Raw genomic sequence first — 17,607 nt, 5'->3', positions numbered from 1 at the left:
CACATATTGACTCTACATAATTCATAAATATCATCAGTATTTTTGTTATTTATTAAAAAAAAGCTTAATAAGTACATAACACATTGAATTCTTGTTAAATCAATGCATCTGCAAGTAGTAGATATTTCACTATTATGTAAGAGTGAGGACTCTATATCTTGTATCTATCTGATCAAGAGTGATTGAAGTTTGATTTTTTTTTTTGGGAATCTAGCTTATAATATAGAATGGATTGTAAATAATAAATAACACTTTTCCAGTCGTAAGTACCTCGTACCAACCACCTTTTATTTTATTGAGTAAATAATTTTCCAGTTGAGTATTGCAGTAAATTCTTTTGCCGCTTAATTAAAATATCTATTTTCCATAAAATATTTCCCAGAATTTACGTAATTTATTTCAAATCGGTTCATGCATAGACTGTACATATATACTAGAGAGTTCATGCCACAGAACAGGTTCATAAGTAATAAAAGAGCTAAAATGTGCATAATTAAATGTTCTTTATTATTTTTCACCAAATATTACAAAATACGGTATGTCTACAAGTTATTATTTACAAAAGGTATTGACCAATATTTTCCAACATAATATTTAAATCATCTCTAAATCAAATGCATTAATATTTTCGTCACATAAGGTACACGTCAAATTTATATATTTATTTATCGACTGAAATCTCCACATTTATAACATTTGCATTCTGCAGGTTCCCGAAGCCGCACTTCCATCACTGCACGATCCTCATCTTCGAAGCGGAGGCCATCAGGATCATAACAATGGGTCAATGTGACTAAACGTTCTCTTAAGTAATTCTCCTTGCAGCAAAAACATTCCTGTAAAGATATAAAATGAATGAACCATAGAAAATATCATTACCCCATAGTAATAAAAGAAACTTAATCTCTTTATGTCTTATACCTTTAAAAAACCTGTCGGTGTAACGACCGATGGTTGCACTTGACTGTTGCATATACCTTCGCATTTATTTACGCTAACTTCACCACTGCACGATCTTAATAGACTACCCATGTCGTCGTATTCCTCTGTAAAATTTTAATATATTTTTATGTAAAGCAATCAAAATATAATTACCTACTACTTACAAAATATAATTAATAATTAATTACTACGTTACATTCATAATCGCTAATTGCACAATAATTACCTTTCGTAACGTGTATTTCGGAAGGAATTGTCTCACAATTTTCTTCTGCATAGCATTTAATAACTGTTAATAAAATAATTTCTAAAATAACTAAGGAAAATTTGTATGAAAGAAAAGCCATATTTGAATGTGATTATTACTAGATCGTGGAGTTTGCACTGCCGTATTGGCCGTCTCATCAGCTATTTATATGAAAAGTACCCCTTATAGTTCATGTAACATTGATTGCTTTCTCCTCGGGGGGTTATTTATGTGTGTAAGTATCAAAACGTGTTTAACTAAATGCTTCTGTGTGAGGTACATAGTCGAATTTATATTGTATTCATTTTAATTCAATGACTAGTAACGATCGATCGTCGGTCTCTTGGATTTAACCACATTCGCTTATTATATTGTAGTGATGATAACTTTACAATTTTTAAAAAATTGAAATTAAGAAGTCTAGCCGAGAAAAAGCGGTGCGATGAGGAGCCAGTTATTTCAAATTTAAAATCATACATAATTTTAAAGAAACCACGTGTAGGTTAAGTGTGTAGGTATGTATAACAATGTTTTATTTTGATCTACGTGCTCTATCTAAACTTTTGAATCCTCAAATACTGGCAATGCAGAAAAATTAAATTAATTAAAGCTGTCGGTCTCAATTCTAATTTTTTCCACATTTCTTCTTAAATTCTTGTATTTTTTTATTTGATAAATTATCTTGTAAATTAGCTATAAATAATAATCAAAATAAATACGCAATCTAGTGGAAATTTGCTTTAAAAAAATCTAAATTGTCTATGGTATCTTGATGACATTTTCCGGCGTTCACACTTCACAATTTACATTTCATTTCACACTTTCCGGCAATCGGCATCGGCGGATTACAGTCAATGTCAAAGTTTGTAGATGTGTTTTATTGTACCTACATTACACTGTATCCTAAAAAGAGTGCATTCAATTACAAATTAATACCTGCTCAACTACACCGGCTTTCATCATGTTTAATGAAGATTTGTTATTACTACTTATTTTAGTGTTTATATGGGCTGAATATCTATGGGAGCAGTACTTATCTTTGCGTCAGGTATAATTTATTATTTCATTACTATTTTATGTGTATGTAACAATTAAAGTAGTCAGTAATTAACTGACAGAGGAAAAAAATATACTATATATAAAAATTACTATATGTGATATTAAATAATTGAACAGATGATAAATAAAATTTTCAACCACACTTTGATCAGAGCATAATATGTAATTTCTCAATCCAATTTAATTTTGTTGCAGCTAAAAATATATAAAACAAACAATACTATTCCGGAGGATTTAAAAGAAATGCTAAATGAAGATTCATTCAAGAAAGCCCGTGTGTATGGTATTGATAAATCTCAGTTTAAAATCGCTAAGGAGTTTTATAGTATAGCATTAACCACTGTAATCCTGTACAATAGATGGGTGTATACGGCTTGGGCTAAATCTGAAAACATTGCGTCTATTTTCGGTATCAATGCTGACCAAGAAATACTTGTAAGTTGCATCTTCATGACATTTGTAACATTATTCAATTTCCTTGTGAATCTACCATTTACAATTTATGCCACATTTGTACTTGAAGAGAAGCATGGTTTCAACAAACAAACGATTGGGTTCTTTATTAAGGACCAAATGAAGAGTTTAGCGCTGAGTTTGGTTATAACATTGCCTATAATTTCAGTAGCTATATACATAATAATGTTAGGAGGCAACATGTTTATCGTCTGGTTGTGGCTGTTTACGACAGTTGTATCCTTGTTCTTGCTCACTATATATCCATCAGTGATAGCTCCCATATTTGATAAATTTGAACCTCTACCTGATGGTCCGCTAAGATCTGGCATAGAAAGTTTGGCTTCAAAACTATCATTTCCACTGTCTCAGGTATACATTCTTGAAGGTTCCAAACGTTCAGTCCACAGTAATGCATACTTCAGTGGTCTATTTGGTGAGAAAAGGATAGTTTTATTTGACACATTACTTGAAAAATATGATGAAACAAAGAATGTTACAACAGGTTGTACAGATAATGAGATTTTAGGCGTTTTAGCTCACGAACTGGGCCACTGGAAATGTAGTCATATTTATAAATCAATTGCCCTAACTGAAGTAAATCTCTTGTTATTATTTAGTGCTTTTGGATTACTTTTTAAGAATTCTCTGTTATACACAACATTAGGTTTCTCGTCAGGTCAAGAACCTATTATAATTGGCTTGATTGTAGTTTTACAATTGATTCTGGCTCCATACAATTCCCTTTTATCGTTCTTTGCTACAGCTCTCTCACGTAAGTTCGAATTTGAAGCAGATAACTTTGCCGTGGGCTTAAATTATGCAAATGAATTGAAATCTTCTCTTATTAAGTTAGGGAAGGACAATTTAGACTATCCTATTTATGACAAACTCTATTCTGCTTGGTATCATTCACATCCAACTCTACTGCATAGAATAGAAAACATAAAGAAGCAAGCTTCAAATAGTAAAAAAGATTAGATCATATCTTTGTCTGCATTTTTAACAGTACAATTATTATAATTATTAATACTACTTTAGGACTGTAAATATGTATAGTTACTAGTCCAATCTTGCATTTTACTGTTTTTAGTTGAATGAAAGAGTAAAGAGTTATGCACAATACTTTTTGAAAAATTTAGAATCTGTATTTTTATATATAAACAAATATTGCTCTAAAATGGGAAGTATAATTTAAACAAATTACCTAATTATGTATTTTAAGTATTATTCACATGTCATCAAAAATATTGGCTATGGTTAAAATATAATGATAAGGTTGTGTCTTCATTTATTATTTTTAACTATTTACAAGACTTAGGCCGCATTACGATTTTTTCCTAGAATTGGTAAACGGCAGGAAGGCTAGAGATGCACACACAACTTCTATTAAAAACTATTTTTTGCGCGGATTTGCGGTTTACACCCATTCATTTAATTTTGTAACAACTCGCGATTTTAAAATCAGTTGCGTGAAGAAGCGCTCATGAGCGCCCATTATATTGATTTTATTGACTCAAAAAAGCCGCTGTGGCTGAACCGTAGTGCGGCCTATGCCTTAAAATCAGATCAGCAGAAAAAAAGGCTTAGTTGATCTGCAGCCTTATTGTGTATTTAAGATAATATAATTGCATAATATTTTGTCAACACAGTTAGGTATATAACTATAAGAAAAATGTTTTCGATTTCTGTAAACCTGAAAAAGTTTAAATTAAAATATTACAACTTTAGTTGAAAGATCTCGTAGTTTGATGTCGTAATTTATAACCTATAGGATTTTAAGGTAAATTAAAAGCCTGAGAATTATAAAATCCTTATATAATATTATGTACTTCTATAAATCTTCTGACTGTTTTAAGATATATATTAACCATTAAATGTGTTATTAGAAATAAATAGTATACATTATGCATTTCCTGGTGTTTTCTTTTCTTTTCCATAATGTTGGTTTTCCTGAAAACAAATTAGTTATGTTTTATAAAAAAAATTCCTTGTAAAAGTGCATACTAAAATCCTAAGCTAAAATCTCAAATAAGAAGTCATAAAATATTCTTCTATTTCGCGATAGTGGCGTAAATACTATTCAACTAAAATTCGGGTAGTTAAATGGGTACCTACAGTCAGTGGCTAGTCGCATTGTAAACATTTTTGTAGCATGGAGATATGAATTATTGCCTTGCCGACAGTAACCTTGAGCTAATTATGAAAAACTAGCTTTTACGCGATATGCACATACTAATTTAGAAAACCGTTCCGCTTCTTCCAACGTGTCTGGCAATGGGTGATCCTTTGTTTCTGGCAAGGGCACAAGAAGTGCTAATTGACAAAACGACATCACAGCAAGTATAATGAGTGGTAAATCAGCTTTAATCTCATCCAGGCTGACCACCCCTGGGGCTATCATTGAAGCGATTCGAGCGAAGGTTGTCACTCCTCCGACCCCCGCATTCCGGCCAAGAGTCGGAAATAATTCCCCAGAGTACAAATATAGAGCTGGTACTGTTCCCTATTGTAACGAAAATTTTAAATTAAAAAAAATAAAATGGAGGAATATCTACCTACCTAAGTGCAAGGAAACTGTAAAAGTCCAATTTTAGAAGGAATATCAGCATTTTTGATTACGGATTTTGTAAGAATTCAACTTGATTGACGAAATCGTAACAAATTATTATGTAGGACCTACTTGTAACATAACACGAATTTTTAAAAGATAGGTATCAACTATAGTAGGTACCCAAGAAGCTTATATATACATAGTACCATAATGGCAACAGTAGCAGGACATGTTTCCTTATTTTTTTATCAATTATTGATGTCATTCGTTTTAATAGTGTATTGAATAACTTGACCTTTAAACTATGGAGAAGGTACCCATTTGAAAACTTCAACAATGTCAAGGTTAAATGCAATAATGTATTCACTAAGGTATTCACCAATCATTCTATCTAAATAATATCTAGTCATCTGAGTAGATTGAATTACGGATATAGTTGTAAAAGTATCTGAATAAATAATAACGTTTACCGATAAACTAGCGAATCCTATTCCAGCCACAATCAATCGAGGCCAATCTTCGGCGTACATTTCTTTCGGTATCAAAAGAATAATCAAGAAACAAATGGACGTTATTATTTGAAATATCCAAACGGTTGTTTTTCGTCCGTATCTCATTATTATACAGAGACATAACATACACCCAGGTAGAGCAATAAGACCACTCAAAAATATCATCAGATAAAGATTTGTAGCTATGTAACCGAGGTATTGCGAGAATGTGAAAAAGGCTAGTCCCGTGCAAAACCTGAAAAATGTAAATTCAAAAAAACTTCGATAAAGATAAAAAAGCAATAAGTAGGTAATACCTATTTATAAAAACGTTTCATCATCATCATCATCACTGTCAGCCTACACTTGTCCACTGCTGGACATAGGCCTCAGTCATGGCACGCCACTGAGCCCGGTCGTTTGCTCGTTGTCGCCAGTTTTGACCAGCAACCCTGCGGATGTCGTCACACCACCGTGTAGCAGGGCGTCCTACGCTACGTTTACCGAGCCGCGGTCTCCACTCTAAGACATATGTGCCCCAGCGGTTGTCCGTTCTGCGGCACATATGACCGGCCCACTGCCACTTCAGCTTGCTTATCCGTTGAGCTATGTCGGTAACTTTCGTTCTCTGGCGAATAACTTCGTTCCGGACCTGGTCCCTCAGAGAAATACCGAGCATAGCTCTCTCCATAGCTCGCTGAGTGACTTTAAGTTGGTGGACCAGTCGTACTGTGAGTGTCCACGTCTCGGCTCCGTAGGTCATAACTGGTAGGACGCACTGATTAAAGACCTTGGTCTTAAGGCATTGTGGTAGTGACGACACAAAGACTCGACGGAGTTTACCAAATGCCGCCCAACCCAGCTGTATCCGCCTGTTGATCTCGCCTTCGAAATTGTTCTTACCTAGTTGGAGCATTTGCCCTAGGTATACATACTCCTGAACAATTTCTAGGCGGACTCCGTTTATTACTATCGGCTCCGGTAAAATACGGTCGTTGATCATGATCTTTGTTTTGTCTGTGTTCATGCGGAGACCGATTCGTAAGGAGGACACAGCTAGGTCGTTCAACATCTGTTTAAGTTCCTGCAGCGATTCAGCCATAATGACAATGTCGTCATTTAGTCTGGTTGAAACAACTAGTCATCAGCCAAATATAATATTATTAGGTATTACATTAGTAAAAAAACTACTAAACTAACTGGTTTTATGTTTAAATGTTATCTGTATCCTAGTAGATAATATTTAGAATCATTACTCTTGATGTATGTATCGTGGATACGATAAACATCACAATTGCATGTAGAATGTACCTATATCACATGTACCTACTTAGATACTAATTGTTTTAATGATAATATATAATACATATAACTACCTAGTTTACCTATTCTTTTTACATAATATTAATTAAGAATATTATATACTAGCTTTCCGTCTGCGGCTTCGCCCGCGTTTTCAAAGAAAAACCCGCTTAGTTCCCGTTTCCGTGGGATTTCCGGGATAAAACCTAGCCTATGTTACTCGTGGATAATGTAGCTTTCGAATGGTGAAAGAATTTTTAAAATCGATCCAGTAGTTTATGAGCCTATTCATTACAATCAAACAAACAAACAAAGTATTCCTCTTTATAATATTAGTGTAGACTAGCGGTCCGCCCCGGCTTCGCCCGTGGTACATATTTCGCAATAAAAGGTAGCCTATGTTCTTTCTCAGGGTCTAAAGATTGTCTGTGCCAAATTTCATCAAAATCGGTTGAGAGGTTTAAGCGGGAAAGCGTCAGAGTTACTTTCGCATTTATAATACTTATTAGTAGGGATAAAGAATTACTGCTTAGAATTACTGCTTTGAGTAATCGAGCAATAAGGTCATCGTTTACAGTAATAAACATTCATTCCAAATAATGTTTCTGTAATATCATAAATCATGTAGGTATCTAAAAAAGATTACCAATTTACGGACAATAGTAAAGTTTTCGTTCTCATATTCCTCGATTTGATGAAAGCAAAAAATCCCGGATTATGTCTTTTATTAGTTCCCATTTTGAGAAGAGTTCGCTTTGCGTTTTTAAAGTCATTTTCTCTGCCATTAAACTTTGCAGCCTTTTCGAGAACAACTGAAATAATCAATATTATGTAGACAATATACTACATATATGAGTATTTTAGACAGTTGGCGGCTTCATATTCAATGCTAAATGCATATCTATTACCTACTTGAACAGTTTTGTAATTTCCATTTAAATATGTATGACATACCTACCTAGGTACTAGTTAAGACTAATGGACTAGCTTTATTACGTCTGCGTCAGCACTACATATTTTAGAAAATTATATTTCAGTATTTCGTGTGAAGTACACAGCTGTTAATCTAACTGCATTATGTACCTATGTTTAGTGAAGATTTATTTATTGAAATTCCACATGAACTTGTCGGTTTTTATTAGGCACAAGGTCAAGGAACTTGAAAGAAATAGACAAGAACAAATATTTCTTTATTGTAAAGACGTAAAAGGTATTGTGTCTGTTCAATTCGGACAGTTCTATTATTGATAAGCAACTAACCACACGCCTTTTCTAGCTGCCCTGTAGCTAACAGCCATCGAGGCGACTCTTCCATTACAAAATAGTACAAAAGGAACAGGGAAGTAAGGCAAGATAAGGCAAATTCCAAATATCGCCAATCTCTTATCCAATAGGCAAGTAATGCTAACACAGTGTTACCCAGTCCGAAAGGTAGTTGGTAGAAAATTGGAATAACTGTCCGCCATTTACCACCTACAACCTATGGATCGATTGAAATGGAATTATGTAATACAAGTATTTTATCTTATACTAGCTTCCGCCCACGACTTTGTACGTGCATCCCCGTTTTTTCCTGTTCCCGCAAGAATTTCGGGAAATCCTTTCTTAGCGGATGCCTACGTCCTAACATCTACGTCTGCATGCCAAATTTCAGCCCGATACGTCCAGTGGTTTGGGCTGTGCGTTGATAGATCACTATATCAGTCACCTTTGAGTTTTATATATACAGAGATTATCTTAGAATATAACTAAGTACATCTTGTTAGTTAAATGATACATGTATGGAGTAGGTACATCTGATTTAGTCTTATTTGTCGAAGAACGAACCCAGGATCCGTCGTCTCATATCTTTCATGCAATTCACCACTGTACAAGGAAATTGATATTATGCCATATATTTTGAAATTTAGAAATCAATTTTAGTTATATATCATTATCTTTGTCTATAAACGTTTCGTCTCGACCTAAATACATATATATTAAACTACATCGAATTTAAAAATAACTGAAAATAACAACCTCCATGCACACGACAAAAGAAATAATCCCCAATCCGCCGGTCGCTACAGCTAAAATGAACCAAAATATCATAAACATCCAGTATTGCCTCACAACACATGTTAGGAAGCCGGCAACAAATTGCAAAAGTATACCAAACATGAGTGGGTTCTTTCGACCGTATTTATCTCCCCATATCGGGAATAATATCCCACCAACAACTGTACCCCACATCATAACCGCTTGTGTGAACTGAAAAAAAATAAAGGGAAAAATAATATATGAAAAATGATATAATACTGCACATGATATTGGGGACATCTAAAATATTTATGTTGTATAACAATCGTGGGAACGATAGCATATGGGCTAGTAGGTAACTATTTATCTATTATTCTGGGATAATATGGCGATTAGCCCTGTGGTTTAATTCACATTTGAATTAATTTTCCTCAATAAAATATTGCCATTTTTCATCGATAAAGATGATAACATCACAAAAATATTTTTTTAATTCGGAGCAGCAGCTCCTGATATTTGAATGAATGAATGAATGAATGAATGAAACATTTATTGACAACAAAGTATACAAGCCGCACAGAAACAGAAAAAAAAGTAAGAACAAAAACATGGTGAAAAAAAAACAAACTTAAAAACTAAAACAATATACCTATTACACAATCAAAAACTTACAACCTAAAAATTAGATAAGTACTGTGCGGCAACGTCTGTTGTCAAAAGGGGCTTCTCAGTATAAAGCTGCAGTGACTTTTGAGTCAACTAGCAACACTGATTTTCAGAAACCCCTATTGACAGTCGGAGTTACAGCCTGTGTGATGTGTGTGCGTGAGTGAGTGTGTGAGTGTGTATGTGTGTGTGTGTGAGTGTGTGTATGAGTGTGTGTGTGTGGGTGGGTCGGTGCGTAGGTATATAAGAAAATAAAAATAAAAATAAACGTAAACATATAAATAAGTGAGAACTATATAGCATTCAATAGGACAGGAAATTAAAAATACAAATAAATACATATTAACTATAAATACTTACTATACTTACAATATTATCAGAAATATGGTGACAGACACTACAACGCGGGTACTAAGGCTGATTCGTAGAACTTAGAAGGTAGTTTCGATACTTAAAACGAAAACTACTGACTGACGTTAATTTAGACAGAGGTGGAGGGAGATCGTTCCAGCACTTAGTGGCCCGGTAAGTGAATCCACCTCTAAAGGCTGCGGTGCGATGCTTCGGAACTGAAAGTTTCACGCTGGCGAATCTTGTAATATAGTTGATTTCACTACGTTGTCCCAACCATGCCAACTTGTTGTACAGATACAGTGGTATTTTTTTATGAATTATTCCAAACAACAAAGTGGCAAAGTGTAGTTTCCTACGTCCGTCCATATTCAAGATATTGGCATCTCTCAGATAAGGACTGACATGGCTTCTGGGCGGAATATACCAGCAAAACCGCGCACAGGCATTCTGCACTCTCTGTATAGCAGTCTTAGTTCGAGCTAGCAGTCTGGGTCCGTATACAGTGTCAGAAAAATTAAATTTTGATAAGACAAGGGCATCGCACAGACGAATACGCAACTTTAAATCTAGATATTTTCTTATCTTGTATAATACTTTTAATCTATAAAACGAATTGGAAATAACATTATTTATGTGTTTTTCGAATCTAAGATTCTCGTCAAATACTACTCCCAAGTTACGTGTTTCGCGTACGCGTTCTATTATATTATTATTCACAGCTACTTGGGGGTTATAGCGCTCAGATATTTCTAGAACCTTAGGACTGCCTATGATCATAAACTTTGTCTTTGACAAATTCAGGACCAATGAATTGCTCGTAGACCATGCGAATACTCGACTTAAATCCGAATTCAAAAGATTAAATGCATTTTGTGTTTCCCTGGGATGATATGATATATACAGTTGTACGTCATCGGCATACATTTGATACTTGCAATGTTTGATGCATGACACAATGTCGGCACTATAAAGAATGAACAATAGTGGGCCCAGTATCGAACCTTGCGGAACACCTCTTAAAATATTGCTGCATGCAGACAAATGCTTTCTACCATCCTCTTCCGAAACCGACACCGTTTGCGTTCTGCTACAAAGATAACTACTGACCCATTTCACAGCATTTGTACTTAGGCCGTAATATGATAGTTTAGAAAGTAATAAATCAGTTTGGATTGTATCAAATGCGCGTGAATAGTCTAGCAGCAGCAGTCCTGTAGCCATACCTTCATCCTGTGCTTTCAAAATATTATCTACTACGTCGATTAAAGCCGTAGAAGTGCTTCTGTGCTTTCGGAAGCCAGATTGTTCATCAGGTAAAATGTTATTGGACTCCAAAAAATCCATAAGTTGTTTATGCACTATTTTTTCTGCGACTTTAGACATGCATGTTAGTATGCTTATGGGGCGAAGATCTTTAAATTCCTCCGGGTTATCTTTCTTGGGAATTGGAATTACCAAAGCATGACGCCACAGTTCCGGGAAAGTATTGGTACTAAAGGAAGTGTTAATGATCTTTGTTAGCACGGGAAGTGTTTTGGATAGAGTAAGGAGGAGCATGTCTAGTGAGATCCCATCTATGCCGACTGCTTGAGATTTTAATTCATTAATCACTTTAAGTACAACATTTTCATCAACTGATTTAAATTCAAACGATGCTTCAGAAAAACGATGAAATTCATAGAATGTGAGATTAGATAATGGTAGCTTATTAGTTCCGGGAATGTCTAGAAAGTGTGCGTTTATCTCATCAGGATCTCTTAAGTGTGAAGGTAAGACGCTGTTCTTTATAGCTTTGAAATTAACCTGGTCTTTGATATGTTTCCACATTTCTCGAGGTTTTTTAACGTTAGCATGTATAAACGTGTCAAAGTATGCTCGTTTCTCACAATCAAGGGCAACTTCAGTATATTTCTTTAACTGTTTATAATATTCTTTGTGAGAGTCAAGCTTTGTTTTCCGTGCTCGTGTATGTGCTTCGTTGCGGCATCTCATAATCAACTTCATGTTATAAGTTAACCATGGATGCTGTTTGTCTTTAATGTAATGGACTTTCATTGGTGCATAAAAATCAAATAAAGATAAAAGATTGTTCGTGAGGGCTATCACCATGTCATTGACGTTGTTGAGGCTAAGGATATTATCCCAAATGATATTTCCCAATGATTGATTAAAAATATCCATGTCTATGTCTTTAAGTGATCTACACATCATTCGTCTGGATTGAGGTTTCTCTTTGGCTATTTTAAGAACACAAGATATAAAAGCGTGACTACTTAGAGTTTCAATATAATCAACTTTTATCTGAGAAACATTAACATTTGTACAGAGTAAATCGATAAGCGTCTCTGAATGAGCAGTAAAGTGAGTTGGTTCAGATACATATTGCCTTAGGTTATAGAAGTGTAGAAAATTTTCTAGTTTATAAAAATTGGGCTGGTCCTTATTTAAATAGTTAATATTAAAATCCCCTAATAAAGCTAGATAGTCGCACCATAAAAATGAGCCCATAGATTCCGCCAATGCACTAAAAAACACATCAGGGTCCAACCAGGGAGGACGATACGCTGTGCCAATGACCAATGTCTTACCGCGCAATGTAAGTTTTAACCACATTTGTTCAACTGCCGAAGAAACCGGATGTGACAGGGTACGTACCGTCAGGCCGTGTTTTACGTAAAAGCCGACCCCACCACCACGGGTGCGGACGCTGGCCGGGCGCGGAATGTGACGAAGTCTGTATCCAGGCACAGCCGGTGCCCGACCATCTTCTCCCGGACGCAGCCACGTCTCATTAATAGCCATAATATCGACGGCACAATTCTCCATGGCAAAAATAAATTCATCGTGCTTATTTCCAAGCGAGCATGGGTTAAGAAAGCCAATTTTTAATTTATTTTTAGAACGACACGTCATTTTTGTAAATAAAGATTATTATTGTAGCTTATAGGCAAATCAATTATAATTAAAAAATGTAGGACCTTATGTAGGACAATATAAAATGCACAATTTCTGTAAGTATAATAATAATATTATTATATTTCATCGGGGATAACATAATATTGTAAAAAAATCTAATGAGATATAAAGTTATGTTATAGTAAATGTAATTTATTAATATATAGCACCATGAATAGTATAAATTAATTAAAAGTATTACCAAGTAGTGTTTGATATTTTTCAGCTGTTGTAATATTGAAATAAAAAGAATAGACAAATAGATATAGAAATTACGCCACCACACAGCACTTTTCGATAAAATACAAGAGAGAATTATTTTAAAAGAGTACAATAATGTAAAATAAAATAAAAATTCTTGCAATACGTTTGGCTTAATCTGACCATTGTTATTATTAAAAAGACAGACATTATTACATTTAGATATAAAAAAAGCAGATTTGCGGTTTAATCCAACTATAGTACCTATAAGTAGTATTAAAATAGATTGGAAACAATATCGAAGTTTTATTTGATCACTACCAATCGCAATCCTGTACCTAGACACCTAGTTATCTCTAGGTACTTCCACTATATATCTAACTTATTTTTTTAAACAGTTTGTAGCCCTGCTTAATGCTTTGGGCTACAAGTACATAAAGAAAATAAGCTCATAACTAACTCAAATTATATTTTAGTTAACTCCTCATACTTACATGTACCAACCAATGTTTAGAACATACTAAGTTCCATTCAGATGTTATAGTTCGACTGAATACAGATGTATCATAAACAAATTTCTTACAATGTACCAAAGGCACCAGTGATCTATCAATCATGGGGGCTACTGCAAGTATATCCGGATCGAAAATAAGACATGGATGCTCTTGATTATGCTATAGAAAAATAATAAAGAAAAACTTATAAGTACCTAGGTACTTGATGAATAAACGCTTAAACACCTAAACTAGAAAAATGACGATACTGACACAGGAAATATGTCCTAATGGGGTAATTTAAAGACGAATTGTTCATTGAATTTAGCTGCAATTTTTATATAATAATATATGTACATATAATGTTCATGCAAGGAAACTCGGATTAAGAGGATATCGGCAATTTTGCATGACTAAGTAATTGCCGGCCACTTTTTTTTATTACCAATAAAATATTTACTGCACATGAGGCACCGATGTCTGATAGATAGCAACATTTAATAAGTACTTGAATTTTTTAAGTGTATAAATTTATACAATAAGCTATAATTATGAATATTTACCTACCAATGGCACAGAATATATAATAGTACTAAGAATACCACGGTATGACAAAGGACGCAGGTTCGATCCCGCTTATCATCGAACAATTAAATCCATTATTATAAATACAATTTGCATCATTTAGTTTAACTTACTGGTGAACAAATCTGGCGCCATTCGTCATTTGAATATCGACTACAAATTTTTGGTTTCGCACACCAAAAATTTTGAGGAGGAGCAAGAAACAAAATATTTAGTTGATACCACGCCATCGGTAGCTTTAGTAAAGCCATCAAAATGCTTATTTTCAATTGCCATTTTCCAAAATCACCCAATATTTTAAAAGCAATATTATCTACTGGGTCTTTAGCATCTTGTTTCGTGTTTTTTGTCTGAAAATTTAAGAATAAGATGATTTTTATATAAAAACTAGCTACTAATGTAATGTACAGGGTGATATTATGACTTATATATAGCCTATAACCTTCCTCGATAAATGGGCTATCTAACACCGAAAGAATTTTTCAAATCGGACCAGTAGTTCCCGAGATTAGCGCGTTCAAACAAACAAACAAACTCTTCAGCTTTTTAATATTAGTATAGATTAGAGCAAAATTTAATATACCTAGAAGTTAATATGTAAAGGAATACCTATATCTATATCTAAAAATCGCTACTACCTGTAGTATCTATATAAATAGGTACTACAGGTAGTAGCGATTGATTGATGGGACAACAACTTAAATTGTTGTCCCTATGGCTATACTCACCTAACTCACTAATTTAAAATTATATTAAAATAATTACAGCATCATTGAGATAATATTAATATGGAGCAGACACCACGAACAAAATCTGTGCGCCAAGCGCGGCGGCGCGGCGCGCGCGAATGACAGCTAGACAGTCATAGATTATGCGATGTCACTGACTCACCGCTATAGAGGCGACACTTTGTTTCATTCTGTCTATTTTATTGGGTGCCACTCCTTACATGCACGTTGACTTGAAATTTTCTTTGTAACTTAATATTTATTTTAGGTATAAACTGACTTTACTACGCGGGGCTAACAATATCTGGCATATAATATAGGATGATGTAAATAGTGACGTCATATGGAATAATTTAATTTTTTCGTGTTTTAGGTTCAGTCAGGGCTATGGGAAGTTTTATTCCTTACAAATTGAGCCTTTTTTAGAAAAAAAAAATAATTTTTCCCTTTCTTCACGGCCCAGACATGGAAACCTTGAATAGAAAAAATATTAATTACTTATCTCTGAACTAGCGGTCCGCCCCGGCTTCGCCCGTGGCACAATATTTCGCAATAAAAAGTAGCCTATGTTCTTTCTCAGGGTCTTAAGATTGTCTGTGCCAAAGGAGAATGCCCATGAAAGTATGGACCACAGTACAGTGTTGCGTCAATGCCAGAGTGGTTTTGGAGGGTTCTTCGATATTCCAAAGATTTTTACCAATTGATTTTTGTGTGATAAAAACAGGGGTTTTCAAGATATTGAGAAAAATGGGAAATAACCTCAAAACTTAAATAACCCCTATTTAGTTAGGTTTATGTGTGATTTAGGTAACATTTTATCGTCCAAAGGTTATTTTTCGATTTACATATATAATCTATGCGTAGAGCTTATGCTTTCAGACAAAGTCTATCTGTTCATCGGCTAGTGTAGGTAGGCACCAGAAATCTTCCGGGACGGATTTCAAGAAAACCTAAATATATACTTAAAAAATGCCAATTGAGTTTTTATTCGGTTTACATGTTGTTGTTGTTGTTGTTTGAATCATTTTTTCACTACATATTCGAAGAAAGAAACAAATAAGAAATAACTGGTTACCTACCAAGCTATGTCATAATAATATTTTTTTTTATATATATACATATTTATATTATTTTACTTCACTATCTTTGTTAAAACAACCTATAGTGTATAAACAATACCCTATAGAGTGATTTTATGTTAATTGATTTTTTTTGTAATTCAATGAAAACAATAATCGATATTAATACATTTAGCTATTTACCATAGTAAATGTAAAAAGTTACCGCTTGGTTACCGTGGTAACCGGTAATGGACACTAAATGTTATAATAACGGATCTAAACAATTACATGTCTTATTAGATTTTACAAAACATTCCCTGTTCAAAATATATTTTCCGATGGTAAGAAGGCCTCTAAATTGCCGAGATTTTTTTTAATAGTATTGTTGTCTTGATGCATGAGAAAAACCAGTACCAAAAATGGGCATTCTCCTTTCATCAAAATCGGTCCAGTAGTTTATGAGCCAATTACAAGCAAACAAACAAACAAAGTTTTCCTCTTTATAATATTAGTGCAGATAAATAAATAATAATTCAATTATACGTTCAAGTCAGTAGCTTATACAATATCAATTAAAAACTTGATTAAAATCAATTAACAAAAAAAAATTGGTGATTGAGTAATTGATTTTCATATTTCATGATTTCACCTTTTTTCAATTAACAACCAGTCTATGCTTTTCTAAATATGTAAAATTATTATTTTATACTATAAAAATATACGCCAGCAAATATTACTAACAACACTTATTTCATGCCCAATGTCATATCTTAAATTTTTAATCTATGACAAAATGTCGCCCGCCAAAAATTTTGCTCTAACTAAGTTTTAAAAATTATTATCTAGTTACTTACTGATGAAAAGTTATTCCTTTGCACTTTTCCGTATTCTTTGTATTATTTGTGCAATATCGTAACACACACGTAGGCATATTTGATGCGTTTCACTTTAAAACAAATAAAAAATGAGCGTGACGTTCGCGCCAAAGAGCGAGCAAGCGACTGAGTGCAGTTACGCCACATGACGTATGTTGAGTGGAACATAAGTGATGTAGGCGGTATCGACTCCATATTAATATTATCTCAATGTACAGCATAGACAGTTAATATTATTGTGAAGTATGCTATATTTTTAAACAGAAACGTATCCTTTACCTTTTGTAGATTCATCAGCAATATTGTTTTGAATATAACATGTAAATTGTATCTATAAATTTCGATTTTAGTAAAAATTAAGTAGGATGAGCTTACTATTTTTATAATAATAAATTTTTAAAATATAAACAGCATGAAACATTAAGTACAAATTCTCATACATAATATTCTATTCGAAATCGTTTTTTTACCCTAGTTTTTACTAATTAATTGTAATAAATATTCAATAATATATTAAGATATTAATATGTAATAGGTAGTTGCATTCAAATTTGAAATTGCCACCTTAAATAATTACAGATTACATAAAATTGTGGTAATGACAGTTCGAAATACAGACTT

The 17,607-nt window shown here is 33.7% G+C and overlaps 3 protein-coding genes across 3 annotated transcripts; 1 reads left to right on the top strand and 2 right to left on the bottom strand.

The window, feature by feature from the left end:
- Positions 1-504: 504 nt before the first annotated feature.
- Positions 505-1,312, bottom strand: LOC123696835 (partner of bursicon). Its single transcript, XM_045643211.1, has 3 exons — positions 1,169-1,312; positions 922-1,046; positions 505-836 (listed from the first exon to the last, which is right to left on the bottom strand). The coding sequence occupies exons 1-3, from the start codon at positions 1,287-1,289 to the stop codon at positions 666-668; spliced, it is 417 nt and encodes a 138-aa protein (XP_045499167.1). The 5' UTR covers positions 1,290-1,312; the 3' UTR covers positions 505-665.
- Positions 934-4,613, top strand: LOC123696833 (CAAX prenyl protease 1 homolog). The gene is made up of 2 exons (XM_045643209.1): positions 934-2,237; positions 2,444-4,613. The coding sequence occupies exons 1-2, from the start codon at positions 2,151-2,153 to the stop codon at positions 3,680-3,682; spliced, it is 1,326 nt and encodes a 441-aa protein (XP_045499165.1). The 5' UTR covers positions 934-2,150; the 3' UTR covers positions 3,683-4,613.
- Positions 4,607-17,280, bottom strand: LOC123697030 (organic cation transporter protein-like). The gene is made up of 9 exons (XM_045643449.1): positions 17,266-17,280; positions 14,436-14,672; positions 13,738-13,917; positions 9,068-9,298; positions 8,309-8,528; positions 7,695-7,860; positions 5,726-6,002; positions 4,938-5,207; positions 4,607-4,654 (listed from the first exon to the last, which is right to left on the bottom strand). Exons 1-9 carry the CDS (start codon positions 17,278-17,280, stop codon positions 4,607-4,609), a joined length of 1,644 nt encoding a protein of 547 aa, XP_045499405.1.
- Positions 17,281-17,607: the final 327 nt, after the last annotated feature.

This window comes from Colias croceus, chromosome 13 (assembly GCF_905220415.1).
Source record: "Colias croceus chromosome 13, ilColCroc2.1".
Classification (NCBI taxonomy): Eukaryota; Metazoa; Arthropoda; class Insecta; order Lepidoptera; family Pieridae; genus Colias; species Colias croceus.
Note: the sequence above shows the minus strand (reverse complement) of the source record. Positions and strands in the feature narration are given on the sequence as shown.

Bases quoted from the DNA above. Each gene is read 5' to 3' on its own strand.
- LOC123696835 (XM_045643211.1), bottom strand. From the start codon at position 1,289: ATGGCTTTTCTTTCATACAAATTTTCCTTAGTTATTTTAGAAATTATT. The intron at 1,047-1,168 runs GTAATTATTGTG...AAAATTTTACAG, and splicing joins CGAAATACACGTTACGAAAG to AGGAATACGACGACATGGGT. The intron at 837-921 runs GTATAAGACATA...ATATCTTTACAG, and splicing joins CACCGACAGGTTTTTTAAAG to GAATGTTTTTGCTGCAAGGA.
- LOC123696833 (XM_045643209.1), top strand. From the start codon at position 2,151: ATGTTTAATGAAGATTTGTTATTACTACTTATTTTAGTGTTTATATGG. The intron at 2,238-2,443 runs GTATAATTTATT...ATTTTGTTGCAG, and splicing joins AGTACTTATCTTTGCGTCAG to CTAAAAATATATAAAACAAA.
- LOC123697030 (XM_045643449.1), bottom strand. The intron at 8,529-9,067 runs GTTGTTATTTTC...ATCGATCCATAG, and splicing joins CTTTTGTCGTGTGCATGGAG to GTTGTAGGTGGTAAATGGCG. The intron at 5,208-5,725 runs GTAAACGTTATT...TCGTTACAATAG, and splicing joins TAGGATTCGCTAGTTTATCG to GGAACAGTACCAGCTCTATA.